Source organism: Brachypodium distachyon, chromosome 3 (assembly GCF_000005505.3).
Source record: "Brachypodium distachyon strain Bd21 chromosome 3, Brachypodium_distachyon_v3.0, whole genome shotgun sequence".
Classification (NCBI taxonomy): domain Eukaryota; kingdom Viridiplantae; phylum Streptophyta; class Magnoliopsida; order Poales; family Poaceae; genus Brachypodium; species Brachypodium distachyon.
Genome location: NC_016133.3, coordinates 57,432,829 through 57,459,009, shown reverse-complemented (window position 1 = coordinate 57,459,009; position 26,181 = coordinate 57,432,829). Strand labels below are relative to the sequence as shown.

At 45.8% G+C, this 26,181-nt stretch overlaps 4 protein-coding genes across 5 annotated transcripts; 1 reads left to right on the top strand and 3 right to left on the bottom strand.

The window, feature by feature from the left end:
- Positions 1-58: 58 nt before the first annotated feature.
- Positions 59-4,012, bottom strand: LOC100838297. 2 transcript variants are annotated; one of them, XM_010237783.3, is made up of 7 exons: positions 3,625-4,012; positions 3,439-3,536; positions 3,187-3,328; positions 2,055-2,147; positions 1,806-1,925; positions 1,418-1,680; positions 59-610 (listed from the first exon to the last, which is right to left on the bottom strand). In XM_010237783.3, the coding sequence occupies exons 1-7, from the start codon at positions 3,779-3,781 to the stop codon at positions 500-502; spliced, it is 984 nt and encodes a 327-aa protein (XP_010236085.1). In that variant the 5' UTR covers positions 3,782-4,012; the 3' UTR covers positions 59-499. The 2 variants fall into 2 exon arrangements, with proteins under 2 accessions (XP_010236085.1, XP_003570582.1); XM_003570534.4 differs by having other exon boundaries at positions 2,055-2,150; positions 3,625-4,011.
- A 753-nt stretch (positions 4,013-4,765) lies between these two features.
- LOC100833095 (methionine aminopeptidase 1D, chloroplastic/mitochondrial) lies at positions 4,766-9,612 on the bottom strand. Its single transcript, XM_003573009.3, has 10 exons — positions 9,439-9,612; positions 9,257-9,329; positions 8,093-8,321; positions 7,683-7,844; positions 7,562-7,603; positions 7,029-7,100; positions 6,544-6,623; positions 5,890-5,987; positions 5,675-5,722; positions 4,766-5,206 (listed from the first exon to the last, which is right to left on the bottom strand). The coding sequence occupies exons 1-10, from the start codon at positions 9,533-9,535 to the stop codon at positions 5,061-5,063; spliced, it is 1,047 nt and encodes a 348-aa protein (XP_003573057.1). The 5' UTR covers positions 9,536-9,612; the 3' UTR covers positions 4,766-5,060.
- A 963-nt stretch (positions 9,613-10,575) lies between these two features.
- On the top strand, positions 10,576-16,101 carry LOC100837387 (phenylalanine--tRNA ligase alpha subunit, cytoplasmic). The gene is made up of 18 exons (XM_003570531.4): positions 10,576-10,850; positions 10,926-11,048; positions 11,131-11,229; positions 11,585-11,641; positions 11,915-11,970; positions 12,409-12,501; positions 12,920-13,010; positions 13,112-13,149; positions 13,234-13,272; positions 13,733-13,809; positions 13,886-13,970; positions 14,034-14,133; positions 14,315-14,411; positions 14,532-14,603; positions 15,091-15,157; positions 15,234-15,359; positions 15,630-15,684; positions 15,754-16,101. Exons 1-18 carry the CDS (start codon positions 10,680-10,682, stop codon positions 15,802-15,804), a joined length of 1,497 nt encoding a protein of 498 aa, XP_003570579.1. The 5' UTR covers positions 10,576-10,679; the 3' UTR covers positions 15,805-16,101.
- Positions 16,102-16,592: 491 nt separating this feature from the next.
- On the bottom strand, positions 16,593-19,762 carry LOC100837997 (cytoplasmic tRNA 2-thiolation protein 1). Its single transcript, XM_003570533.4, has 10 exons — positions 19,483-19,762; positions 19,076-19,190; positions 18,583-18,725; positions 18,304-18,423; positions 18,119-18,231; positions 17,932-18,024; positions 17,783-17,823; positions 17,446-17,512; positions 17,192-17,303; positions 16,593-16,994 (listed from the first exon to the last, which is right to left on the bottom strand). The coding sequence occupies exons 1-10, from the start codon at positions 19,576-19,578 to the stop codon at positions 16,818-16,820; spliced, it is 1,077 nt and encodes a 358-aa protein (XP_003570581.1). The 5' UTR covers positions 19,579-19,762; the 3' UTR covers positions 16,593-16,817.
- Positions 19,763-26,181: the final 6,419 nt, after the last annotated feature.

The following is a 26,181-nucleotide window of genomic DNA, read 5'->3' as shown; positions in this document are numbered from 1 at the left end:
GACATGCTGCATGGAGTGGAATTTACTCTATTTAGGAATTCTGTAACTTCACAAGTCAAATCTTTATAGGTCCTCATATTATATAGCATGCTCTATATTCACGCTTTTGTTTTCGTGCCTCCTTAAAATTTCAAGCACTTTAACAACCTCACAGGCTCACACCCATGATCACATGTGACCGGCAATGCATTTTAGAACCTGCCCATAAAAACAATAGTACAGAAGACCACGAACTGAGATTGGGAGGTCACCATGGGCTCAGATGAATCATTGGATTTAGTTCATAAACACCGCATCCTTTAACCCCTACCTCAACAAGCCTCCCTCAAAGGAGCCTTGTGCTATCAGATCGTCTAATCTAAGTTTTCCATCATGGCGAAATATCCGGTGAAAAAGAAAACTGCATCGTGGCAAACAAAGAATATATATGAAGGTTTGTCAGCAAAGCAGCATCCGGGCAAATCTCCCAATCTCAAATGGGCTGCACGGGCCAAGCAGCTCACGCGCTGGTGACACCTGACATCCAGGGCACAACAACAGGGGCTCTGGGATGAGAATCTCTGTAAGACTCGGAATACCTGTCTTTAAAGTTCAGTTTAGGCTGGTCAGCCTGCAAACCATAATGATAGATAAATTTAGCCGGGGTGAACAATAAGCCGTTAAAGAATGTTCATCAGTTTAAGTGAATACTGTGCCTTATAGAACAAATCTTTGAGCAGAAGGAGACATTGGCGAAAGATCACACCCAGAGTGCATTATCACAAAATTAGATTGTCGATTTTTGGGTGCAATGAGATGAACCTAACTCGTCAGTTAATCATTATGTGGCCTAACCAGACTGGTGCATGATAAGATCAAGAAATTGCAAGCAATATAACCACTTAATCATTTTGTTACCATAACTGAAGTTTAAACAATCGTACAATAGCAATTAAAACAGGGAAAGAACAGTTCAATTATAGAACATGTGCCAGCACTATTTGCTGCATAGCACAGTCAATGTATACTTGGCCCATTAAAAATTATACGACAAACTTTTCCAATGCGTCATCCTAAATTGTAACTGAAAAGCTCAGCAAAAAAAAAACTTGGATTAAAACATCAGTCAGCTGCAAGTGCAGAGGATTAAAACTTTCTAGAATTATCGCCCAAAACAAATGTGTTGTTTGAACTGTTAGGACAATGTTACAATACATGAAGCACAGTAATATGTGCACCAGCATGACCTATTTTGTTTCTTCTATTAAATCACTAAACATCATTATAAGTTTATTCTACATCACATACAAAATGCATAAGAAAATCACCGGTGCTAATCCGGGAAACAGAACTCATCCAAAATAAAAAAGGTTAAAGATGCAAATATGTAAGGGTAATAGCTTCAAAAGATAGATAAGGGCACAGTAAACAGGGGTACCTGTTTCAACCAACACTCCTGATGTTTATGCTCATATTTATCCGGTGAATAGCAACCAAACTCTGATGGGCAATAAACCCATATATTGCACTTCATTTCACCTGGCTTGGCATTCTTAGCCTGGTCTAGACATGCTTGACAACAATCAGCAGCAGATTCTTTGTGGTGAGTTAAGCCCCATTTCACGGCAGCACCACCATAATCAGCATGTAGCTCAGCGTTACATTGTGGATCCAAAGGTGGACCTGCTATTATCTCCTCTTCTGCAACAATTTAATTGGAATATAATCTATTTGAGCACTTCAAAGCTGTAACTGTAATCCTTGACCCCATGAATGTGTTCAGCTTTATAAAACATAATTAGCATAGCCAATGTTAGGGATAAAACCTTCTGGTTCATTGTCAGGTTTATCATCATGTTCGGTGTGTGAGATTTCTAGTGGTATCCAAAGACCAATGTCCTCCAATAGCATATGCCAGTTGAACTCCAGGGCTCGCTTTAATATTCCTATAGAGAATTTTGAATCCAAGTATGACAATTGAGAAAGGAGAAAAAAACTTTATAAAGCACCCCAAAAGACACTAAATCCTTAGCAAGGAAAGTGAACATATAGAAGTAAAGCTCACAATCACATACGTGCTTCCTCATTGGAGAAGCCCAAATTTGATGAATTCTGAGTAGATGCACTCTTGATATCTTTTAGCGTCTCGACACGCCATGATTCCAGAACTTCTGTCATGTATTTGGGAAAAGAAACATAAGAACTTCAACATCACTGACGAAGATGACAACTTAAATTATCTCATAGGGCTGCTTATAACTCAAATGAAGATCTAGACCTTGCATGTGTGGCAAAAGCAAGCAGCAAACATGCACTCATGATTTCACTTTTAGTTTTAATTTTGAAAGTCTAGTCCGTTTGGTAACCATCGTTTCATTTCATTTGGTAGAAATGAAATGAAATCCAATTTTCTGATAGGATTTCATTTGGTTGAATTTGAATTCCTTGTTCAAAAATCATGTTTTTGTCTACAACATGGATTTGGAGAGTAAAACACAATTCCAAAGAAATGATGGCTTTTGGAAAGGAACTGGGGTTAGTTATAGTGCATCCCATGGAATTTGAGATTGAATTCCTGTGGCCAATTCCGTGGCAACCAAACAAGTACGTTTCTGGAATTCAAAATGAATTCCTGAATTCTAGGCCCAAATGATGGGTACCAAACGAGCTGTAAAACATAAAACAAACAAAACAATGGCAAAGGCAAACAGCTGATGCCACCAAGCTATGCACCAGTCTCCTCACCTAGCAGCCTAACCATCTGCATTTCACAGTAGTGGTACCATTTTTTCTGTTCAACGGGATAATTAATATGCAGTAGTTGCTCATCAAATTCTCTCATGCAGCAAATAAGATAGATTCTAGACGGTTCAGTTGTTTCAGTAAGGACAATTGATCTTCCTGCTGACGGATAGAATGTCTCTAGCTTCCAACTCCCATCATTCTAGCCCATCTAAAGCTATAACAGTGCAACAGTCAATTATAGAATTTGAAACTTGCAAGAAATCACTTAACAATGCAACAAAGCTCTGACAAAAATAGGCCTGTTGCGTGGTCAAGTTGTCAATCAAGCCAGACATGATAAACATACAAGTCCAAATTATGTGCATGTACCACGGAAAATCATAGTCAAATTCCAAATACTGTAGGTGTAAGAAGGCCAGGAATCCATTTGGTTGCTATTTAAAACCAGGTATGCATTAATACCTCGTTGCTGGATGACACTGCTGTTATCCCCTAATTCGTGCAGTTGCCACACAATCTCATATGACACCTTCTGCTTCAGCTCCAGCGGCAGCTTCTTCCGCCTTTTCTCCTCCCGTGCGAAAACCTTCCGCAGCTTCTTCACCTTTGGTACACAAAACTCTCGATGATTAGATCCCAAAGTCGTAAGAACAACTCTCGGGTACGAATCAACTAAACAATCCTAAAAAATTACAATAAAGTTTAGATTGATACCGCCTGGACGAGCTCGATGGGCTCAGCCTCGCGGCGAATCCGGATCGACTCCTCCACCCTCCTAATCTGCTCCTCGGTATACTGCACCACTTCAACACCTAAACAGAAGTTTCAGAATAACACCGGATCAGATCGAGTGAGCCAAATTCGTAAACACCCGACGGGAGGCTCCGAGATTGCGCGTACGTTTGGGCGCGGGGGCGGAGGAGGTGAGGGAGCGGAGCACGAGCAGCGCGGCGACGAGGTTGCCGAGGCAGACGGCCACGGTGACGCGGCGGTACGAGAACCACCCGGCGGTCGCGCGGCCGCCGAACGACGCCGCGCGCGCTATTCCCCTCGCCATGGCCCCGCCGCCGCCTCCATCCCTACCGCCGCCGGCGCGGCATTGCGCTCCGATTCGCGGGCTCCTCGGCTGAATCTCTGGCCCCGCTCGCAGGGCGCCCGACAGGCGCAGTGCTGGAAGCTTCTGGAATCCGGGGAAGCGACTCTCCGCGTTCGCTTGGGCCCTTCTGTTTTCGGCGGATGGAAGTTGGACTGTTGGAGGGGAATTTCGGAGAGACAGCACGGGAAGGGGGAGCGTTAATAAAAAGGTGGTAGTAGCAGGGACAAAGCACTCTGCGGGGATCTTTTTTACTCTTGTAGGGGTGGGTCCCAGAATGGACCCCATATGACAGTGAGAGAACTACCGACAACTTGTTCGTTGGGGTTACGTGGACCGGATACGGAAGAATTGTTATGGTCGGTGAAAGAGATTACGGTATAATTAATCCGTACTGCGTGGAGGATTACCATTGGATAACAGTAACACACCCTCCAGCTGGTTGCAAACAAAACCCCCATATTTCACTTTACTTGAGGTCCAAAGATTCGCAGGAATTCAAACGTTCTTCCTACAGGAAGACCGTTGATTGATGAAACAGCTGGGGATTTGCAAGCTGATAATCAATCTTGGTGAAGTACTGCTAAAGCAAAGCAGGTTCGGCCAACAAATGAGGCAGAACGTGCCTTTCGTCGAGCCCAGAAACCAACCAACTCAACCAGAACTATCAGGCCCACCAGCGACAACAAAGAGGGCCTGATCTCTTCAGTACGTGTACGATGAGATGACGTCAGCTTTCTCTTAACGATGCCACGTAGAATAAAATCTGACATGAAAGAGAGAGAAATTAAAAAAAGGCACAAGCCTTCTCTTAATTAAGAGATGATCTCTTCACAAGAATGATAAGGCAAAGATAAGACAAATTTTCCATTGTAATAGATTTTGTCTTTCCTTAGCATTTATTTAGTTAATTTTATTCATCTAAGAATTAATTTTAAGATATAACAATAAGAGATAACTCGTTGTACAACATGTTTTGTTGTCTTTTTTAATTGACGTGTCACAGTTAAGATAAGACAGTCTTATCAACCTTTGTACATGTCCTCACGTGGCAATCGCAAGAACAGTGCGTGACTTTTTTATAATCTATAGAGATCAACCTCACAAATGAATCGAGATTAAAATACTCCGTATAAGCTTTGCATTTGAGTTTGATTGGACCAAACTAGACCCAGGAAAATGCAGGGCCCGCCCGCCAGCCAACCAGCCGTTCATTGTCATCTCTGTCGCTCTTCGGCTGGGCTTAACACTGTGTCAGTATTTCCACGCCATCTTCCGTAATCAGCAATGTGTGCTCAAACTGTGCTGACAAGCTCCCGTCTTCCGTCACCGCCGTCCAGTCGTCGGACCATATGGTGGAGTTTGTGCTCCCCACAGTTAGCATCGGCTCTGATGTCATGAACATGCAAGCAAAATTCATTAATAATAATATATTTCATGGATGGTCCTCGTGAGCTTTTTCTGAACAGAATGGATCCTTATAAATAGACTTGTGCAGATATCAGATTCCCTGCGCGCAAGGTCAAAGCATAAAATAGTTGAACATGCCCCAAGGACAATCTCAGGACTCAAGGATAAGACGCTCACACACAGTAATTGAATTAATGTTTGTAATAGAAAGATCAAGCTATGATTAAAAACCGGTACTCCAAGTAGAAATTCTATTTGACTGAACCCAAGTAGAAATCTTAATATGATAGAAAGAACATGTCTCATAGAATGAAGTTATGAAGTAATTGAAGCTAAAATAACGACATCATATCTCTAGGTAATAAGCTTGTGCCGTTCTTTAATTATTACTAGTTGATAGAAATAAGAACACACAACGTGCATAGTAGTAATTATGGAAAAATGTACCTATGGTGAATGTTTGGTTCAACATCATGCGGCCCCTTTCATTGTTTCCTGCAAATTCCAGAGACGTTAGTCCATGGCACTGATATTCCATTTTATTAGGCAGATATAGAGCAAAATGCGACATCAAAGCATCCTCTGCTAAGCTGAAGCCCAAACTAGAAGCTCAATATTGTTGAGAAAAGAGTAAAAAACATGGTTTCTCAAGTTGAACTCACGGAAATGAAGCACCGCAGGTTCAGCATGGAACACTTTTCCCACCCCATGGCCAACAAATTGTTGAACTACACCAAACTTGAATTTATCTGCATGGTCCCTTCAAAGATTGAAAATAATGGATGACAGTAAGATAGTGGTCCACTTGAAACAATGGCAAGGATATCCAATCTGTGGACTAATAATTAGAAGTGTTTAGAAGAAATAAGAGTTCAGTTCAATTGTATACAACCATACAGACTACCTGTATCAAATCCAAATTGTCTTTCTTTCTTTTTTGCGTGGAAATCCAAATTGTCTTATATATAAGCTAACGTCAGTGAAACATGAGGTAACATGGAGAAGAAGGAAGTATGGTTAATATAAGATACTAAAATAGTCTTTGTGTCAAAGACACAAACAATTATCGGTTATCAGAAACGAGCAACTATCCTCATATCCACTGTAATCGAAATCTAAGAAAATGGGTTTTATTAGTTCTGTGGTAGATGCAACAGAACCTAATAGCATGATTTCTAAAATTTCGTAGCAAAAAGCTTCTGAAGTTCATTTGAAATATAAAATCCCCTAAATACAGCATCAACAGATTACAAACAACAATGAGTAAAATACAAGCATGTCGGTAAACTTAGTAATGCAGTTTCTCATTTACATACTGTATAGTTCTACCAATGCGGTTGATCTCCACCCCAGGAGCACAGATTGATATAGCCTTGTCAAGAGATTCTCTTGTTACCTGGTTGGAAAGAAAAAAACATTTCATATATATTGAACAAAAAATGTCTAGCAAAGAATCTTCTTTAGCTGCTCCAAGAAAAAAATTGTGTAACTGTATTGTCATACAACTTAGAAATTATACTTTGATGGACCATGGAAAATAAATGCGACTTTGTACTATCAGATCTCTTAAATACAATTGAACAGTGTTCAGATTGCATGGATACTTATTACCCATTATGTTGTATGCAACTGCGTAAAGCTGACCATCTATGGAAGTACCAGAGGAAAAACAAGAAAAGGAAACATGGAAGGAAGTTCTGGCTCTTTGCTAATGCCAGGAAAGAGCAGGAGTTCATGAATAATGCATACTTTATGACACAGAGTATTAAACAGAATATTCTTATCAAAGAATCCAGATAACCTGAACTAGTTTCTTTGCTTCATCATCAACATCACCACAGAGAAATGTAGCGGATGTATCACCGTGGTAACCCTGGAAAAAAAACATGTATAGACCACAAACATGCAATGGGTCAATTTAGGTATCAAGAATAGCTTGAGCATTAATACACATGCAATGGGTCTTTGACCCCTTCTTCGACTTGACCATTTGACTTGATTTGACTTCCCTTGTGCCACATAGGATTAATGGCAGGCCTATATAGGGGAGTAACTATATCCCAACAAATATATCAAGTGAATCTGCACATAAAAAGTTCAGCATTCTAAGCCGCACCTAGGTTTTGTATTCTCTCATGTAGAAAAAGGAATGTGGATAGTTGTTCACGACCATCAAACGACTACAATAAGATATTCTCTGGAAAATCATCACAAACGATATCCACCATAGATAAGCACTGCAGTTTCTTTATTCCTTTCTAGTTTGTGTGTGAGGGAAGCATAGCAGACAAACAATAATCAGTTCAGCAGATGTACAGATTATCTTTGGCTTACATTGAGATAGACAGTAACATCAATGTTGATGATATCTCCATCCTGCCAAAAGAAAAATGATTAACTGTACCTTTCTTCGCATGTATTCAGAATCATTATGTCCAGGCTCTGGATGGCTTACCTCAAGTGGACGAGAATCTGGTATCCCATGACAGATGCATTCATTCACTGAAGTGCAGACACTCTTTGGAAATCCACAATAACCTAGAGGTGAAGGGTATGCTCCATTATCTATTATCATTTGGTGCACCGCTTTATCAATCTCATCAGTTGTTATGCCTGGCTGTCAATAAGAGTAAATCATTCTTTGACACTTAAGTTGCGATACTTCAGATGAGAAGGCACTTCTACTTGACAAAAAATGCTTAGCATGTATCTAAAATGTGTGTTCAGTTGTGTCCAGTATCTTAACCATTAACAGGGGATCCATTTGGTCTGTATGCACTTTTCTCTTAAAAAATATTGAATGGATGGAATGAGGATTCCAATTAAAAAAGAAAAGAAAAACATTTATGGCAATAACAACATTACGTTTACAAGTGTCCCGGCAAACTTCAAAACTTGTGCAGCGAGCTTTCCAGAAGCTCTCATGCATTCAATCCCTTTTTCATCATGTATTTCAGGTCCATTGTTCATTCCAGGTCTTTGACAGGAATCGACATATGGAGGCCGCTGTATATGCTTGGGAACGGTTAGACGAGGAGACACTTTCCCAGGTTGTAGGCGTCTACGGTTATTTTCCAGTGAGTCGTCCCGACTTCTGTGGAAGTCCAAAAAATAGAATAAACTCAGATGTGAATCTAGATTTATGCTCCATATAATGGTGAAAATATCATATGCCCTACAAACTATGGAAAAAGTACAGAGCCGTAGACCAATTAAACAATATTCTACATTATCCCTGACTGCATCCATAAACTCCTATACAGTACTGCATAATGTATGACGTGAATTTCACCATACACATAAAAGCACCATACGTACTCCATAAGGTTTTAGATGCAGATTCCATAAGGTTGGTACGTTTATAGAAATTCAAACCCAGTTTATCTAACTCTACTGCAAAAATAGTTTATCACCCATAAATTACTCTTATACAGAAATATGTAAAAGGCACGGCACAACGCGTACCATGATTTCCACCAATAGTACATGTAGGTAGTCTGTGTTCTATAAGGTTGGCAAATTCATAGGTGTTCAAACCCGGTTTATATAACACTACTGCAAATGTTGTTTTGCCTAATTCTAATACAAGTACTAACATTCTTTCCCCTGGAAATGAAAGCATCAAATTAATGTTTCCGGAAAGGAAGTAGTCAGTCAGATTGGATGGCCAGGACAAGAATATCCTACTATTGTGGAGAGCAGAAAAGTAAACTTGGTGAATCGCCTATGTGGTCAATGCACCAAGTTGTGTTTCCCGTATGTTGTGTACTTAGAGTCAGAGATTGACAAGCAATAAACCTCCATTTCAGCTACAGCTACAATTTGGAGGGCAATCTAAAATATTTTTAAAAAAATGTATTTCATTCTACTCAAATAGCTGCAATCAGGACTGATAAGGACATTATGTGTTCATTGATAAAGCTCTATTTCCCCGGGAAGGACAGTTCGCATCTAATTAATTAACTGTTCTCACTATCCAACAATCAGGACGCAAAGGAAGCATATGGCACTGGCGATCGGGGCGCACACCTCCTATTGAAGAGGGCATCCACCAGGTTGGAGAGCGTTCTCGTGGCCTGGCACGACGTCCCCCGCCTGTGCCCTGCGAAAGGAGACCCGACCCGAGCCTTCTCAGCAAAAACTCTCGCCCCGGAAGAGCTGACTGACGCCACAAAAGCACGGGAACCCGAACATCTGCGTAACCGGGGTACCTGGCGCGCCGATGCGGAGGAGCGGCCTGGCGGAGAGGGCGCCGAGGCGGTCGCCGAGGAGGGAGGAGAGGAGGCGCGGCGACGACGTGCTCACCATGGGCACCGCACGCGCGAGTGAGCGGCGAGGCCGGGAGGAAAGCGAGAGGTGTGGCTGGGGTGTGTGGTTTTGGGGGCGAGGCCGAGGCGGGGTGAAGAAACTGGCGGCTGCGACGCGCCGTTCGTCGCTAGGAGCAGCACGCGCTGCTCGCGTGCGGCATGCCTGTGAACTGGGTGGGCCAGGCAGTACTGCTAGTCCCGGCCTATAGGGCCCAGAAGAGGATGACGATTGACGAGTGCTATACCTGGCCCACGGGCCGGTCCAGGCCCAGCTCGCGTCGTAACGAGTTTAGCCGGGGCCAGTACATCAAGCCATACATCTTGCCAACGTGCTAGTCAAATACGTGGGCTGGCCCATGTGCAAGCCATACGAAGCATGCATGTGTGAATGGGTTTGGTACTTTGGTCAGCCCAGTACGTCCTCATCAAACTACGGACTCACCCCCTCAAAAAAAAAAAAAAAACTACGGACTTCGTGGCAGCCAAGGAAAGTCCAGCCGACGGCGCAGGTCTCTGCCCAGTGTAAACAGACATCTCCTGTCTACGGTTAGGTTTTGTGTTATGTTATAAATTGTTTACCTTCGCTATGATATATATTCGCGAGAACGTGTAAGATTCTTAAATTATTTTCTGCATTTTCAGATTGCAATTTATCATAATTCTTACCGGTTCTTTGATTGTCTGCAGGAACTCAAACGTCATTATTCAGGTTGCTCGTGAAGATCAATAACCATCGGAGATTGGTTTAGAGATTGCTTAGTGTATTGTCTGGTATGATATAATCGGATCATCAATGTCAAACTCCACCGCATCGATAGTTATCCCAACTCTCATCGAAAGATCGGACCACCAACGCATCTTGCACACACAGAATAGGTGACGATGATGCAGATATAAAAATGTATTGGAGATAATCTTCGATTGGAAGACGGTGTGAAGGATATTCGGTAGTTAAAAAAAAAAGCACACGCAGTTATTTGAATTTTGACCTAAGGATGAACCTTTTGTCTGATATTTAGGAAAACACGGTCACGTAAACAGAAAAGTAACTCCAAAGTAGTCCAAACGCAGAAGCCACAAACCCTCCCTCTCCGCTGCTCCCTTCTTCCGTCTTGTCAGCCTCATCCCCGCCGCCGCCCCGCGCCATGGCGGCGAAGTTGCCGACGGCGGATGTGGAGGCCGGTCTCCTCGCGCACCTCAACTCCAACGCCGAGATCCCGGACTCCCGCACCTTCGCCTCCTCCCTCGGCGTCTCGCACAAGGAGCTCGAGGACGTCATCAAGAGCCTCTCCGCTTTCCGCATCGTCGAGAGCGCGGTACTCGTCTGCTTCTCCCCCGAACTCCATACCAGACCCAACCTCCAAAACACTAACGAGCTTGCTTTCACGCAGGACATCACCAAGGAGACGTGGGTGCTCACCGATGAGGCGAAGGGGTACGCCGCGAGGGGCTCCCCCGAAGTGCAGCTCGTCGCAGCCATCCCACCGGAGGGTGCATCCAAGGGCGCTCTTAAGGTCTTCCTCTGCGCTTGAGGTGTAGTTGGGGTGAAGGTTTTGGGTTCCGGGGAATGCTGATATTTACCGTCGTGCATTGTAGGAGAAATTGGGGGACGTTTTCGACATTGGAATGAAGGCGGCCGCCAAGAATAGGTGGATCGGATTTGAGAAAGGGAATAAGGACCTCGTCTTGAGAAAGGTATGGAGTTGAGCTCGGTTTACTTCAACCTCCTCAGAGAGTTATATAGTTGAGCTCAGTTCGTTAAATCATCTTTAGAGAAACATAGAGTTGAGTTCACTGTCTATCTCCATAGGAAACTTTCCTGCCACATGTACTGCTTTTTTTTGCATTGTTCTCAATTTGTCAAAAAAATTAGTGAATTCTATTCATGCCTGGCTGAAAAATTTGCTGACTGTAATTCAACTGTTTCCATGTGCAATAACCAATTCTTTGTTCACTGAAGGTCTCTTGAAAGTGCTTTCATCTGTCATCCAGCCTTTATCTACAGGCAACTAGGCATGCCATCTAATAATTTGTTCTTTGTTTTATTCAGGTCGAGGACATCAAGGATGAGTTGCAGGGGCAGCTTAAAAGTCTGAAGAACGGAGAGGTATGCATTGCTTGTCACTCATCATTCGTCCCATCATTTGCATTTGCATCTGAACCATTTGCTGAACTGTGTGCTCGCACAACACAAATAGTTGTTAGGTAGTATCAAGTTCTCTATCTGATCCTTGTCAGTGCATCAAAGCCACCTCTGATGAGTTTGGTACCTCCTACTTTGTACACGATACAATTAATTATCCTGTATTACAGTGTACTGTTTGCTAACGCATCTTACTGTGGATTCTTTACCTCTTTTAAGAAAAGGTTTTTTATGTAGGTTGTTGCTGCTAAAACAATAGATGATCTGAAGAGAAGAAAGCTTATAACAAAGGAGTAAGTACCTGATCCGAAGAGATATTTTTGTATTATGGTGAAGATGAATTTGGCTTTTCGTTACTATACTTGGTTTGCATTTGCCGATACACATCACAAAAGCGACAAATTTCTTCGTGGTCTCTGCAAAATTTTGGCGGCTTGTTGGAACATTCTGAAAACCAGGAGACTTTCAAGGATGAAAGGGCATGCTTCCCATTGGAAGTCAGCAGAGCACAATTGACATTACCGGCATCTGTGCGTTCTCTTTGCTCTATATGGGCAAACATGATCTTTCACACCCCAGTTTCCCAAATGAGTGTTTTAGCAAACGACCATGACTTCTCATTGTCCATAAGAAAATTATCGACAATATAGTGTATCAACAAATGCCAACCTAGTACCATGTCAAAAATAGCCAATTTTGCCTAATTTTTACACCTGCTTCGTGTTTTTCAGGAAATCTATTTGGTACTCTCTAAAGAAAGGGCCTGAATTTGTTGCAAAGAGAAAAACATTGGCAACCGATGTGACACGTGAACATCTGAAGAGGTAATTTGATGTCATTTCTTTCAAGCTAGTTTCCAAAATGGAGCAGGACACCCCTGCTTGTTCTCTAGTATAATCTAACCCTGATATAGACCATGAGCGACTGAACCCCCATCTACATAGAAGGCTATTATCTTCATTGCATTTTGTGTTGCCTGACTATGATCCTTGTCTGTTACAAAGAGGCTAACTGTAGTGTATTTCATTGGCTACATATAGCAGTATTGTTTTTGTCAGGCTTGAACTGTTTCATTAACCAATAAACATATTGTCATGTTAATTTTACTTTAATTTTTTGTTGTATGTGTACCTATTAATGGACGTGGTAACTTTAGATTGTCTTTTGAATGTTCTGCATGTTACATTATATTTACAGACTTGTAATTTATGTTTTTATGTAAATGATCTTTCTTTCCTGAAGTGGTGACTGGAAGGATCTCGAGTTCAAAGATTATAATTATGGAGCTCAGGGACAACCTATTGCGATAGGATACGTACAGCCGTTATTAGAGGTACTTCAAAAATCTATAGTTGCTCCATCTTTTTCTTAGGGTATTTCGTTTTTGTGATAAGCCTAAGAAATCAACTGTATAAATTGTTGTGTTTGCTTCAGGTCCGTGAGGCAATCCAGAACATTTTTGTTGAGATGGGGTAAATAAAATAATATGTTCATGATATTTGCAATTAGCTATGTATATTCAGAAAATGGATCGATTCATTATATTGATGTAACAGGTTCAGTGAGATGCCGACGAACATGTTTGTAGAAAGCAGGTGTGTTCCAATGTTTGTACTCCACAAAAGTACACTGTCCCTACCCTCATATAGTCTTCTTTCAGCTGATAATGATTCTGTGTTATAATAAGGAATTTAACACAGTTGCCACTTGTTCCAATGTTAATTATAGTTTCCCGTAGCTATATATTTGCAATGGGTGTCCACTGCATGTGCCATGGAAACATGGCAAACATGTAATTATATTTACCAATTGATAATGTGTAACATAACTTCAAACTATCGGCAATGTGTAAAATCCCCATAGAAAGTAAGATAAGGTGTTTCTTTTTACTGTTTGTGTTATTCTCAACAAACTTTTTTTTTACTTGGGTAACAGATCAGAGACAACACCATGTGGTAACTATAGACAATGTAGCAGATTGGACATATTATATTACTGTTTGTTGGATAAGTGTCCATGTATTCTAAAATTATGTATATGCTGTTTCTTTGGTAGCTTCTGGAATTTTGATGCACTGTTCCAGCCCCAGCAGCATCCTGCTCGGGATTCGCATGATACTTTTTTCCTCAAAGGTAAAGGTTCTTTTAGTTCGGTTCAGTCATCAAAGTTGGATGCAAACAATATTGATTGATTGCGCTTTTTTTGCAGCCCCTGCTACAACAACAAAATTACCTGATGACTATCTTGAGAAAGTAAAGCAAGTCCATCAATCTGGTGGTTTTGGCTCCAAAGGGTATGTTGTCGTGTTTTTGCTGCAATCTAGCCAGAGTTTATAACTTGAGTTGGTTGTCTGCAGATATGGTTATGATTGGAAGCGAGACGAAGCAGAGAAAAACTTGCTTCGTACTCACACAACTGCAGTTTCCACAAGGATGCTATACAAGCTAGCGCAGGAGGTATAGCAATTAAGTGATGCTTTATTTTATCAATCTGTAGTCTCACTGCAACTTTATAAATTAGTGGAGGTATAATCTAGGTTTGACTAAATTAGTGGAGGTGAAAACAATTTGCTTTATTTTGTTCTGTTGAACGATGAATGAGATACCTTTTCTTTGTTAACCACCATGGGTTGTTCAGAAACCTTTTGCTCCTAAGAGATACTATTCCATTGATCGTGTTTTCCGCAATGAAGCTGTGGATCGGACTCATCTTGCGGAATTCCACCAGATAGAAGGTGACCAGTTTCTTGTTTCTTGTCTACATGGTGTTTTGTTGATTGATATTTGGTCCGTATCTTGGATGTCACATGGTAACCTTCTAGCAAGGAAGCTACTTACAATGCTTCTTATTTCAGGTCTTATTTGTGATTACGGCTTGACACTTGGTGATCTGATAGGTGTATTGGAGGATTTCTTCTCAAGACTAGGTGCTAACCCATCAACTTCATTGTGATATTTATGGATATATATTGCAGCTAGATTTATAAAAACCGTAGCGATGTGCTGTGTTAAACTATTCCATCGGTTTTCCATCTCATCTGCATATTATTCAACAAGTTGGCTCCTTGGAAACGCAGTATTATTAAGATGGATAATTTATATTGTGATTTAAACACTACTAAGAGGACAAAGGACAAATTTACATTGGTCTTAAACAATCTTTACTGTATAACAGTGACTATGTGCTTTGCTATTTGGTGATAACAGTTCCTTGTTCTCGCGCTCTTTCCTTTAATCTGGGTAATGCTGTATTTGTGGAGCAGAACACTCTTAAATTGACCATGTTGTAGGAACACAAGAGGAATGTCCTATGATCATCAAAGTGGAGAGTTTTTATTCATCAAACAGCTATTTGTATAATTCAGCAGTCTTTACACATTGAGATTTAAAAATGACACCTTTTCTGGCTCGTAGGCGTGTCAAAGCTGCGTTTCAAGCCTGCCTACAATCCATACACTGAACCAAGCATGGAAATTTTCAGGTCCTAACAGCTTTGCTTGCTATTATTTTAATCATTATTGTTATCCCATGTTTAATTGTTGTTTTTCTGTTTTCAGTTACCATGAAGGATTGAAGAAATGGGTGGAAATTGGCAACTCAGGAATGTTCAGACCTGAAATGTTACTTCCCATGGGACTGCCTGAGGGTGTTAATGTTATCGCTTGGGGTCTTTCACTTGAAAGGTAAAACTGGTCTGGTTCATATCAAGGATTCCCTTGTGCGCATTTACCTGTTGACTTAGGGGTCTCCTCTTATGAAAATCTACTTCTTTGCAATCCTTCTTTTGCAACTAATGTCTCGAACAGAAGTGCAAGAAAAAAAATTAAACAAAATTAAACGAGGCCAACTAGTGGCCAAACGGTATGTTGCAAGAAATCGCAGGAGGTCGTGATTTATCCAACATACAGATACAGACCCAAAATGTCCTGACCATATTTTCCTGCTTAATGCAGGCCAACGATGATTCTCTATGGCATTGACAACATACGGGACCTCTTTGGGCCAAAGGTATTGTGCTACGCAGAACTTTGTTTTGTTCCTGATATTACGAGCCTGTGCTAATTTTGTGCTCTCCAGGTCGATTTCAACCTCATCAAGAGTAGTCCTGTTTGCCGCTTGGGGCTGTAGTCTGCTGGTCGGAAATTAGCTGGAGACAATTTAGTTGATCAGTTGCTGAATGCGGACGCTTTGCCTTAAAAAACAATACATGTGACTTTAACAGAGGAAGTGCAATATCATATGTGGTTTTGTGTTCCAAATTTGAGGTGATGAAGCTCGGTGTCACTGTCACTGTCACTCTTGCTGTACAGCCTCCATCTTTTGCTGTGTACCTTGTGATTTTCCTTAACAATGCCGACAAACAACCCTTAAAGAAAAGGCTTTGGGGTTGAAGCTAGTGAAAGGTTCGATACCAGACTTGACCTATGGGGTTTGCTTACATCGTGGTGAAAGATGGCATCAAGAGTACTCCCTCCGTTCCTTAAAAAATGTCATGCTCCCTCCGTCGTCCAACAAAGAATGTCTCAAGTTTGATCAAATTTGAATGTATTTATACACTAAGTCATGTTTAGATACATCCAAATTTTGACAAGACATCTTTTGTTGGATGGAGGGAATATTAGATTTCATTAACACAAGGCTTTACCACAAATTACTATGTCAAGGTATGGTTTATATGACATGAAATTAGTATCACTAGATTCGTTATCACAAGTATTTCATGGTACTTGTGCTTTCATGTCATATAAACCACATTTTAACATGGTAATTCATGATCAAAGCCTTGTCTTAATGAAAGCTAATACTCCCTCCGTCCCATAGCTCGTCTCAAATTTGTCCAAAAATAGATGTATCTATTCCTAAAAATATAGATATACGTAATATTTCAACAAGAATTATGGGACGGGAGTATGACATTTTTTTAAGGAACGGAGGGAGTAAGAATGTGCCAAGGTGACCTTAGACTTAGGAGTTTACAGCTGCTGTATTCAACCGCCTAATAAATACTAACGGCTGCACAGTAGTATGTATTTTCTCTTATTTCAGTCCTCGTGTCTGTCAGGTGCTTTTTAACCCACGACGGTCACAGATAAAATAGAGTAGATTATACATCATGGTGAACCAACAAAATACAGTTGAAATCAGAAGTCGAAGTTGCCATGTTTTCCTTGTAGACTAGACCTATTCCTCTCCTTTTGTTTGCCTGGACGCTCACCATTACCATCAGCCCCAGCACCACCTTTAGTAGTCCTCCCTATGCCTAGTTTCGGCAAGCCACGATTCAATCCATCCAGCAAGACGCAAGCTTTGCATAATTTCTACAAAAGACAGGATTTCAACCAATGTTGAGTTATTTTGGCAGATGTGTCGAAAAAACTTCCAAGGTAACAAAATCAGGGTAAATCCATGCAGTTAAATTCAAATAACTTGCTTGTCCTAGCAAAAGCATCATTCGTTGGTCATCATGAGCTAAGAGCAGATGGATTGAAATTTCAGACTAGATGCGATCACAAACCTGACTAGAAATGTAACCACAACGTTCACATGTTCCTTGCTCTGGCATTTTTGTTGTTGTGGATATCCGGAAATTCTCGCCGGATGTTATGATGTCCAGTATAGCTCTAGGCCTGCACCATCAATAATGTACTGATTCAAGCCACTGGAACAAGATAACACCACATACTGTATTGAACAACGAAGAGCTACACTGACAGAGGGGAAAAAATCTAATTAAAAAGCAAACATTCTTTTCGATAAGAAAATCTTTACCTCATCCTTTCCAAATCTTTAATGAATTCACGAGCAAATCCACGATATGCATTTGGTGAATAGATACCTGAATTGTGATAGAGAATCAGTAAACATAATTTTGATTTCGATAGAAGATGACAATAGGGGTCAAGAAAACTTAATAGATTTGCAGTATACATCACTTCATCTTTGGAGAAGGCAGGGTTTATGATACGGCATTGACTATCCAGTGTTAGGCACTGATTATTGAAACCTATATCTTGATTTTATATTAACTCTCCCTAGTATCTTAAGATGATGGAATGGAAAGCTACAGTTCAATTGCAGAGAGCAAGAAATGAATAAAAGGAATTACATTCAGTGGAGAAGTAGTCCAGCTTTTTGAAATACGCGTACGTGTCATACTGTCAAGGATTTCAATATTATCAACACATACTTGATGGATAAGGCATAATAAGTTTCACAACATATTAAAATTCATTAGATATTTCTAGTAAAGGATATATAACAATCTCCTTCTCGTAGGTGTATTTGAAAGGCTTGCATCTTGGGATTGGCCCATCTTCACCAGTAGTTATGAAGGTGCATCTACTTAACCTATAACATATCACAATACCAACCCAAAAGTTATAAAAGAAAAAAAGAAAGAGAAAATAGTATTACCTTATTTAGTATATTAACTAATTTTTACCTTGCAATATCACCACGTAAAATATTCAGCAAGACAGTCTCGGCAATGTCATCTGCATTATGCCCAGTTACAATCTTATCAACCTTCAAAAGAGCAGCACCTCTGTCCAGTGCCTAATAAGAACTAATGTTCACTTAGTTCATGATCATGCACTTGCCTTACTAATAAGGGTAAGTAAGAGCTACCTGACGTCGAAAAACACCACAAAAAGTACAATTGTTTTTCAGGCCAATTGCTTTCACAATATCATCCATTGTCCAGTCATAGAGGTCCTTATAGGAAACAATTTTCAGTGGTAGGCCATACTGCAATAAGTGAATTTTATGGTTGGATCAGCAACAGATGAATATGCATTTAAATGGTATGATTTAATGAACTGAATGTCCGCCAAAACTATAGCAGGAGAAAACATTAAGTAAAAGGTTGCAGCAGAACAATGTGTATCGGGTAAGGCTGAGGGGAACCTGTATTTCATTCCTTTTAACAGTTTCTAGGGAGTCATCTCTGTAGCCTGTGATTCCTTCATCAATAGATAAAAGGAACAAATCGAGGCCATATTTGTGACGATTATTTAACTCTGATAACACGTAGGCAAGCACAGTTGAATCTGCATACCAGTAAACAAGTGTTGTAATCTGCTACTCGTACAAGATTGAGGTGATAAGGAAGAAATAATCAAGAAATAAGCACGCAACATTGGCAACACAGATAGGAATAAATGCTTGACGTTAACAAATGGTTCATCATATTTATGAATCAACCATACATAATCTGCTGCGATCGCCCATCACTAACTATATATTGTAAATTTATAGCATTACTTAATTCAAAACATTTATCTCTGTTTCAACGGCGCTAACTACAAACATTATAACAAACTCCTAGCTTAATGGACACAAGTGTTCTACGGAAGCTGGTATTACGGTGCTTATAATTATTATACAAGTCTGCTCATACCTTTTCCACCAGAAGCTCCAATTGCCACACGTTCACCGGGTTTAAACAAACAATTGTCAACAATAGTTCGATGAATCTCGTCCTCGAAGACGACATAGAAGCATTCCCTGCATATCTACAAGCAAATGTCAAAGACTCCTATAGCTGCAGGATCAAAAAAAAGTAAAAATCTCTCAAAGGTTTCGTACAAACATAAAAGGGAAAGAATTTTGTTGTTACGCATTCCCCAAGACTATAGCAATCCAGTGAACTAATATAGAATCTCCTACAGCCTCGTTTTCCCGGAAACAAAAATCCCCCACAGGGCACAGGCTACAGCTAAACCGTGGGAGCCCACTCCCAGTGCTGGAACTACCCCTAAATAGCATAACGAAGGATACCGAAAGCGTGAAGACAGCGAGGGTCACCTGCTCTAGGGTTTTGGGCCGCTTGAGCGCGGCCTTCCGCTCGCCGCAGCGCACGCAGAGGCGGCTCCCCGCCCTCGTCGAAGGAGCAGACTGCATAGGTTGGTCCTCGTCTCCACGCCGGTTCGGTACTCCGGTGGAGGAGGACTTGGAGGAAGGCTACGCGTGTGCTTCGGCGGGAGGAGACGCCGCCGGCGAAGGGGTTTCGGCTGGGGGACGGAGGAATTGGGGGAGAGACAACAGAGTGCAGATTGGGCGGGCCAAGGCCAAGGCTGGACTGTGGACTGGATCGAAAAAAGGCCTTTGCTTCTGTGGGCTGTCTAGACGCTAACCAGTTTTTTGTTTTGTTTTTGGGACGCTAACCAGTTTTTCATTTGCCCAAATCGTGTTGACGTTCGTAATGTTTGGAGCTAGCACATGAGAAGATGCTAACTGCTGGCACTACTTTCTGGAGAAAGAAAAAGAAAGAAAAAGATGCAACCTTTTTTCATTCTACGGACACATGCAACTTTTCATCTTCAGCCGAGAAGGGAAGGAATATTTTGTTGCTCGTCAGCACTATCCATCATCATGCACGGGATCATGACATGGCGCTTGCCATGGTTTCATGGCTAAAACGGCCTCTCTGACGAACCTTTTGTTTGGCTCAGTCTAGACTCTCACAAGCTAGGTGCATAGTGCTCATCATTACTTTGTTCTCTTTTTCGGTAATGGTATAGCTAAGCTACTGGTCTTAACAGACATCACCGGCTATGTACGGATAATTTCAAGCTTTTTTCACCCTTTCAATTTGAAACGCACGCTCATGTAAGGGCCCACGCTTCAATTCATCACAATTTTTTTACACTATGCCAGAAGTCAAAGGAAAAAACAAAAAGAAAACAAAACCCCCACGGCCAGGCCCTATTCAGCTAGACTCAAGGTGGTTCCCAAAGCAAACGCCTAAGGGCCTTAACACCGGCGAATGCCCATTCTTGCGCCTCATCTCTAATGAAGATCGAGAGCTAGTGGAGATTCGTTGCTTTGTCATTGAAGACTCTAGCATTTCGCTCCCGCCAAATGGAGTAGCAGACGAGGATGAAGAGGGAGGCAACTCCTTTTCTGTGCCCCGCAGAGGTGTCGAGCATGAGTCGATCCCGAAACCGAAGGATGAACTCCGGCGGGCCGTGAAGCGCCATCGCGAAACCGCCGCAATTGGGCCCCTGCGCGATCAATCCCCAAAGCCGCCCGACCATGGGGCACTCGATGAAAAGATGAAGCGAGGTCTCCAAGTTGCGGCGACAAAGCGAGCAAAAGTAGCAATTCGGCCATCCCCGGCGTTGAAGGCGATCGGCGCACCAAAGACGGTCGAGGAGAAGGAGCCACGCGAAGAACTTCTGTTTGGGAGGCGCCCAGACTCGCCAAACAGCCTGGGGGAGATCCGAAAGGGTACGCCCCATAAAGTGGAGACGATACGCAGAGCGCGCCGAATAGTTGCCATCCGTGGAGAGGATCCACACGATGGAATCCGGCACGCCCGGGCGGAGGAGCATCTCAGCCAAATGAAGCTCGCTCCAAGCCTGAAGGAATTCGGCGATCAGCGGCACAGAGAGATCATGCGCAAGATCAAGCACCCAGCGATGTCCGGCGAGAGCCATGGCCACCATCCGCTGCTTGCGCCGAGAGCAAGCGAAGAGCAATGGATAGGCGATGCAAAGAGGCCGCCCGCCGAGCCAGTTGGAGTGCCAGAAGGTGGCCGTGGCACCGGCGCCGATGGAGATGCGGGTGACCGAGTTGAACATGACACGATCGGTGTCGTTGCAAGGCGTTGGGGTTCCAACCCATGGCCTGTCCGGCGCTCGCCACTCGAACCACAACCATCAAAGCCGAAGCGCCCTGCCGAACGCCTCCAAATTAGGGAGGCCTAGCCCGCCGCAGGCCAAAGGAGAGCAGATCGTAGACCAGTTGATCTTGCACTTGCCGCCCGCGCACTCGTCCTGCTCGATGCCCCAAATGAAGTGCCGGCGAATCTTGTTGAAGGAGGAGATGAAGGCCTTGGGGAGCTTGAGGGCAGTCATGGAGAAGACCGGGAGCGCGCCGAGGACCCCGATGGACAAGGCTCGATGCCCGCCAGCGCTAAGCCTGCGACCCCGCCAGCCGGCCCGCTTAGCGCGGGCGCAGTCCAGGATGTGCTGCAGATGCGCCAGCTTTACACGCCCAAGCGAGAGGGGAAGACCGAGGTAGCGTATCGGGAACGCGACACGCTCGCCGGCGAAAGGAGACAGAACGTTGTCGAGGTCGACCCCATCGTAGCGAATGGGGGCGACGGCGGATTTGGCAACGTTGATGCGAAGGCCACTGGCATGGCCGAAGTCCTCAAGGATACGCAGCAGCAGGTGAAGATCCTCGTGGCTCGGGTTGGAGAAAACGATGGCGTCGTCCGCGTAGAGGCTGGCCCTCAGGGCAGCGTGGCGCGTCGGGAGCGGCGATAACCCGCCCAGCTCGGTAGCACGATGAAGGAACCGCTGCAGAGGATCGATGGCGAGGATGAAGAGAAGAGGGGATAGCGGGTCCCCTTGCCGCAGCCCGCGCCTGTGCTGCATCGGCTCGCTGGCCGTTCCGTTCAGGAGCACCGAGGAGGAGGCTGTAGATAGCAACAACGCGATCCAGTCGCGCCATCTTGCCAGGAAGCCTTGACGTTGCATCAGCTCGAGCAGGTACTCCCAGGAGACAGAATCAAATGCCTTGGCGAAGTCGATCTTAACAAGGAGAGTGCAACATTCTGGACGAAGAGAAAATTATCGTGGATGCAACGGGTCTTGAGAAAAGCGCTTTGTGCGGGCAAGATGAGACCACCCATCAACGGCGCGAGGCGGCGAGCGAGCACTTTGGCGAACAGCTTGGCAAACGAATGAATCAGACTAATGGGGCGCAGGTTGTGCACAGTGGAGACATGATCTTTCTTGGGGAGGAGGAGCACGAATGCAGAGTTGAGGGCGCTGATATTGCCGCCGGCCAGGCGGAACAGGTGGTCGAAGGCGGCGAGCACATCATGCTTGATCAGCGGCAAGCAGGCGCGATAGTACGTGCCGGTGAAGCCGTCTGGCCCGGGGGCCTTCTTCACGGGGGAGGCCGCGATGGCGTCCCAGATCTCCCCCAAGGAGAAGGGGTTGTCAAGGCCCGCCGAAGGGACCAAAGGCAGGTCAAGCTCCTGCCAGGCGAGCGAACGAGTCCGTGGGGCCGTGGTGCCGAGGACGCCAGAGAAGTGCTGCAGAAGTGCGAGGGCTTTATCCTCGTGCGCGACGTGCACGCCGGAGTCGGTAGTGATCTGGTGCAGGAAGTTTTTGCGCCGCCGCGAATTGATCTTGATGTGGAAAAAGCGGGTGTTGGCATCACCATCCTTGAGCCAGACTTGTCGAGAGGCCTGCCGCCGTCGTGCGCGCTCAACGGCGGACAGCCCTAGCACGCGAGCCTTGAGGGCGCGACGAAGGACAAACTCCAGGGGCGACAGACTGCGTGTCCCCCGAGCAGCATCAAGGTGAAGCACGATCTCAAGGGCGAGGTGGAGCTGGAAGCGAGCATCACTGAAAAGGCTCCTACTCCACCGCCGCATAGCACTGGCGGCACGGCCAAGCTTGACGCGAAGGCGCCGGAGGGGGTTGGCCGAGGCGACGTCCTCCGACCACGCAGCAAGCACCGTCTCGCTGAAACCCTGATGCTGCGGCCGGAAGTTCTCGAACCTAAACCTCACCTTGTGTGGCGGCAAGGAGAAGCGGGCAGTGGTTGGAGTGCGTCGTGGACAGGGCGTGGACGGCGCAAGGCGCGAAGAGGCCGTCCCAAGCCACATTGCAAAAGATGCGGTCCAGTTTCACAAGGGCCGGGTGCTGCTCCTCGTTGCTCCACGAGAAATTCCGATTAGCGCAGCGCAACTCAAAGATCTCAGCATGGTCAATGGCCACACGGAATTGCCCCATTAACCGTCTACAGAGGTTGAGGTTGTTCTTGTCGCGGGCCTCATAGATGAGGTTGAAGTCGCCGGCGATCAACCACGGCGTCCCCGGGCCGGTCGAGATGGCCCGCATCTCTTGCAGAAAGTCAGGCTTGAGCGCGTCATCCACGGGGCCGTAGACGGTGGAGATGACGAAGACGAAACCGGAGTGAAGAACGGTAACCACCGCCGAGATCGAGAACTGAAGAACCTGCGGGATAGAGATGTCGACTAAAACGAGGTTCCAAAAAATCGCCATGCCTCCCCTCGTGCCAACAGCAGGGAGGCAGAGACGAGAGCGTCTGGAGGGGCCGGCAATCTCGCAGGCGGCGGCGGCATCGATCGAAGCCATCTTCGTTTCCTGCAGGCAGAGGATGCCTGCCTTGGCTGAAGTGGCGAGTTCACAAACCGCCGCGCGACGAGCAGGATTGTTGAGCCCGCGCACATTCCAACAAAGAATGGGACAGAAGGCGTCATTCATGGGGACACAAAGCAGAGCTCCAACTTGCACGAACAAGAAAATAGTAGTACGACGAACACCGACCGAGGATACAAGAGGTGGAGGCAATCCCAACATACGCATCCCCAAGATGGACGCCTCCAGAAAACCACCACACATACCCGACGAACTTGCAGGAAGTAAAGCTAAAGTTGCCTAACATCAAAACTACGCGGCTTAAGGCCGACTGGCGATGGTACGAGGAGTTAAACATCTAGACTAGTGGGCCGAAGCCGCGGCACGAGAAGCAGAGGTCTGGGCCGCGGCGCGATGGATCGTGTCCCGGTCGAGCCTTGTGAGCACGGCGAGGCCGTCAACATCAACCTCGCCGAGGGGTTCCTTGAACTTCTGAATCAGCACGGTAGCGGCAGCAGCGGGACGAATGTCGTCGTGGTCGATCAGCGCGAGCTCCTTAGCGAGGCGCACCGTGGCGCGCTGAGCGACAGGAGTGGCAGAGGGCTTCCCGGCCTGACGTGCACTGCGGTGCGGGGTGATCACCGTCTTCGGCTTGGCGGCGAGCTGGCGTGGCGAAGAGGGAGGGGCAGTGTCGAGGATGGCAGTCGCAGGCTTGGTGAAGAGGGTGCGGACCACTCCATTCGCGTCCAAAACACCGGTGCTTCCGAGCGAGGTGCGCGCCGGGCGCGCCGGGGTCCCCAGGCCACATACTGGCCCAAGTGGAGATGGGCAAAGAGCGCCCCGGCAGCCTGCGCCGTGGCCAGCTCCGATATCGAAGACGTACCGTGCCGGCAAGGCACCCGCCCTAGGCGGGAACAAGAGCGGCGAGGCCAAGGAAGCCTCGCAGAACGCCTCCAGCTCAACAAGCATGGGGTCCGCCTCCTGTGGCGAAAGGCAGAGCACACCGAGGCGTTCTGTCGCCAGAAGCTTCGCCAGAGGGTCTTCACTTGACGTCGAGGAGAAACTATCCGATGACGGCGGCGGGCAAACGACGAGAGGGGCAGCCGGGCGCGCACACAAAGCCACCAGGCGTTGGGGAAGGGGCCCATCCTCAGGGAGCGGCGGCGGCGGAGGCAGAGACGCCGCCGGCGGCGACTGATGGGAGTGCAGCTGCGGTGTCGGGGACCGCCAGTCAGCGCAGGGCAGACGCGCGGGACGCCGGCAAACGTGTCGCAGGGAGCTCGCGTCCGTGGCGGCGCCGGTAATCGTTGTCGTCTCCAGCGTCGTCGCGGCGCGGGAGCGTCAAGGCGTCGCGGCAGGAGAGGACTGGAGGCGGGCGCCGGTGGCGGCGTCGGGAGTCATCGTCATCCCCAGCGTCGTCGCGCCGCGGAAGCGTCAAGGCGTCACGACAGGTGATGACCAGGGGCGGCCGCCGGTGGCGGGGTCCTCCCCGTCCCACACGTGCTCCATCCAGGTGTAGCGCTGAATCGCAGGATGGGGCGGCGCCTCGTTGGAACCGGAGGAGGGCAGACCACTCTGGCGGCTGGAAGGCGTGCGCGTCTCCAGGATACACCAGTCCTCTACAAGATCAATATGAATTAGCGCAGTAAACTGAAGGCCTTCCAGCGAGGGCGCCACCTCACGACGCGGCGGCGAGTAGCCATCCATCTCCACGACGCGACCGGCACCACCGAGGAACACGGTGAAGTGGTGCTCGCTGGGGATATGATCCAGGCTCAAGCACCAGATCCAGCAGCTGAAGATCTTGGTGTCCTCCCAGCAAATGTGCGGCTGTCAAGCCGGTCGACGATGACGTCCTTGCCGAAGACGGACTCGGCACCTTCGATGGACCAAAGGTGGAGCGGCATCTTCTCAATGCAGACACGGACGTGCAGGTTGTAGGTTTGAAGCGTGCCATGGACAGCCTCGCGCCAGGGCTGAAGCAGGAACGTGACCCCGTCGAGGATGACGCGACCAAGGGCGATGGCTCGGTCCCGGTCAGCCGGGAAGTCGAAGTGGATGTAGAAGTCCTCCGGAAGGTGGCGGGTGACGCGGAGCGAGTGGGGGGGAATGCGGAGCTCCCCCTCAATCGCCTTGCTAAGGAGCAGCGGACTGGCGGAGTGCCGCTTCACCGTCGCCCTGACCAGGACGCCGTGGTTGCGCAGGATGAAAGCCTGATGCTCTACGTAGCGCGACACCATGACGACGGAGGAGTTGAAGCCGGGGCGACGAGGCGCCGGTAGGGAGATGGCACGGCCAAACATGGCTGCAGACGGAGCGGGGACCGGGAAGCAGAGGTGCTGGCTAACCGGGGGTGGGGGCGCGGCAGGGAGGCGCTGGC

Bases quoted from the DNA above. Each gene is read 5' to 3' on its own strand.
- LOC100837997 (XM_003570533.4), bottom strand. From the start codon at position 19,578: ATGCAGTCTGCTCCTTCGACGAGGGCGGGGAGCCGCCTCTGCGTGCGC. The intron at 19,191-19,482 runs GTGACCCTCGCT...ATTTGCTTGTAG, and splicing joins GGCCCAAAACCCTAGAGCAG to ATATGCAGGGAATGCTTCTA. The intron at 18,726-19,075 runs GTATGAGCAGAC...ACTGGTATGCAG, and splicing joins TGGAGCTTCTGGTGGAAAAG to ATTCAACTGTGCTTGCCTAC.
- LOC100833095 (XM_003573009.3), bottom strand. From the start codon at position 9,535: ATGGTGAGCACGTCGTCGCCGCGCCTCCTCTCCTCCCTCCTCGGCGAC. The intron at 5,988-6,543 runs GTATGTAAATGA...CAATCTTTGAAG, and splicing joins CGCATTGGTAGAACTATACA to GGACCATGCAGATAAATTCA. The intron at 5,723-5,889 runs GTGAGTTCAACT...TGGAATTTGCAG, and splicing joins ACCTGCGGTGCTTCATTTCC to GAAACAATGAAAGGGGCCGC.
- LOC100837387 (XM_003570531.4), top strand. From the start codon at position 10,680: ATGGCGGCGAAGTTGCCGACGGCGGATGTGGAGGCCGGTCTCCTCGCG. The intron at 11,049-11,130 runs GTCTTCCTCTGC...CGTGCATTGTAG, and splicing joins CATCCAAGGGCGCTCTTAAG to GAGAAATTGGGGGACGTTTT. The intron at 13,150-13,233 runs GTAAATAAAATA...TTGATGTAACAG, and splicing joins AACATTTTTGTTGAGATGGG to GTTCAGTGAGATGCCGACGA.
- LOC100838297 (XM_003570534.4), bottom strand. From the start codon at position 3,781: ATGGCGAGGGGAATAGCGCGCGCGGCGTCGTTCGGCGGCCGCGCGACC. The intron at 3,329-3,438 runs GTATCAATCTAA...TGTGTACCAAAG, and splicing joins CCATCGAGCTCGTCCAGGCG to GTGAAGAAGCTGCGGAAGGT. The intron at 2,151-3,186 runs GTATTAATGCAT...AATACATGACAG, and splicing joins CAGTGTCATCCAGCAACGAG to AAGTTCTGGAATCATGGCGT.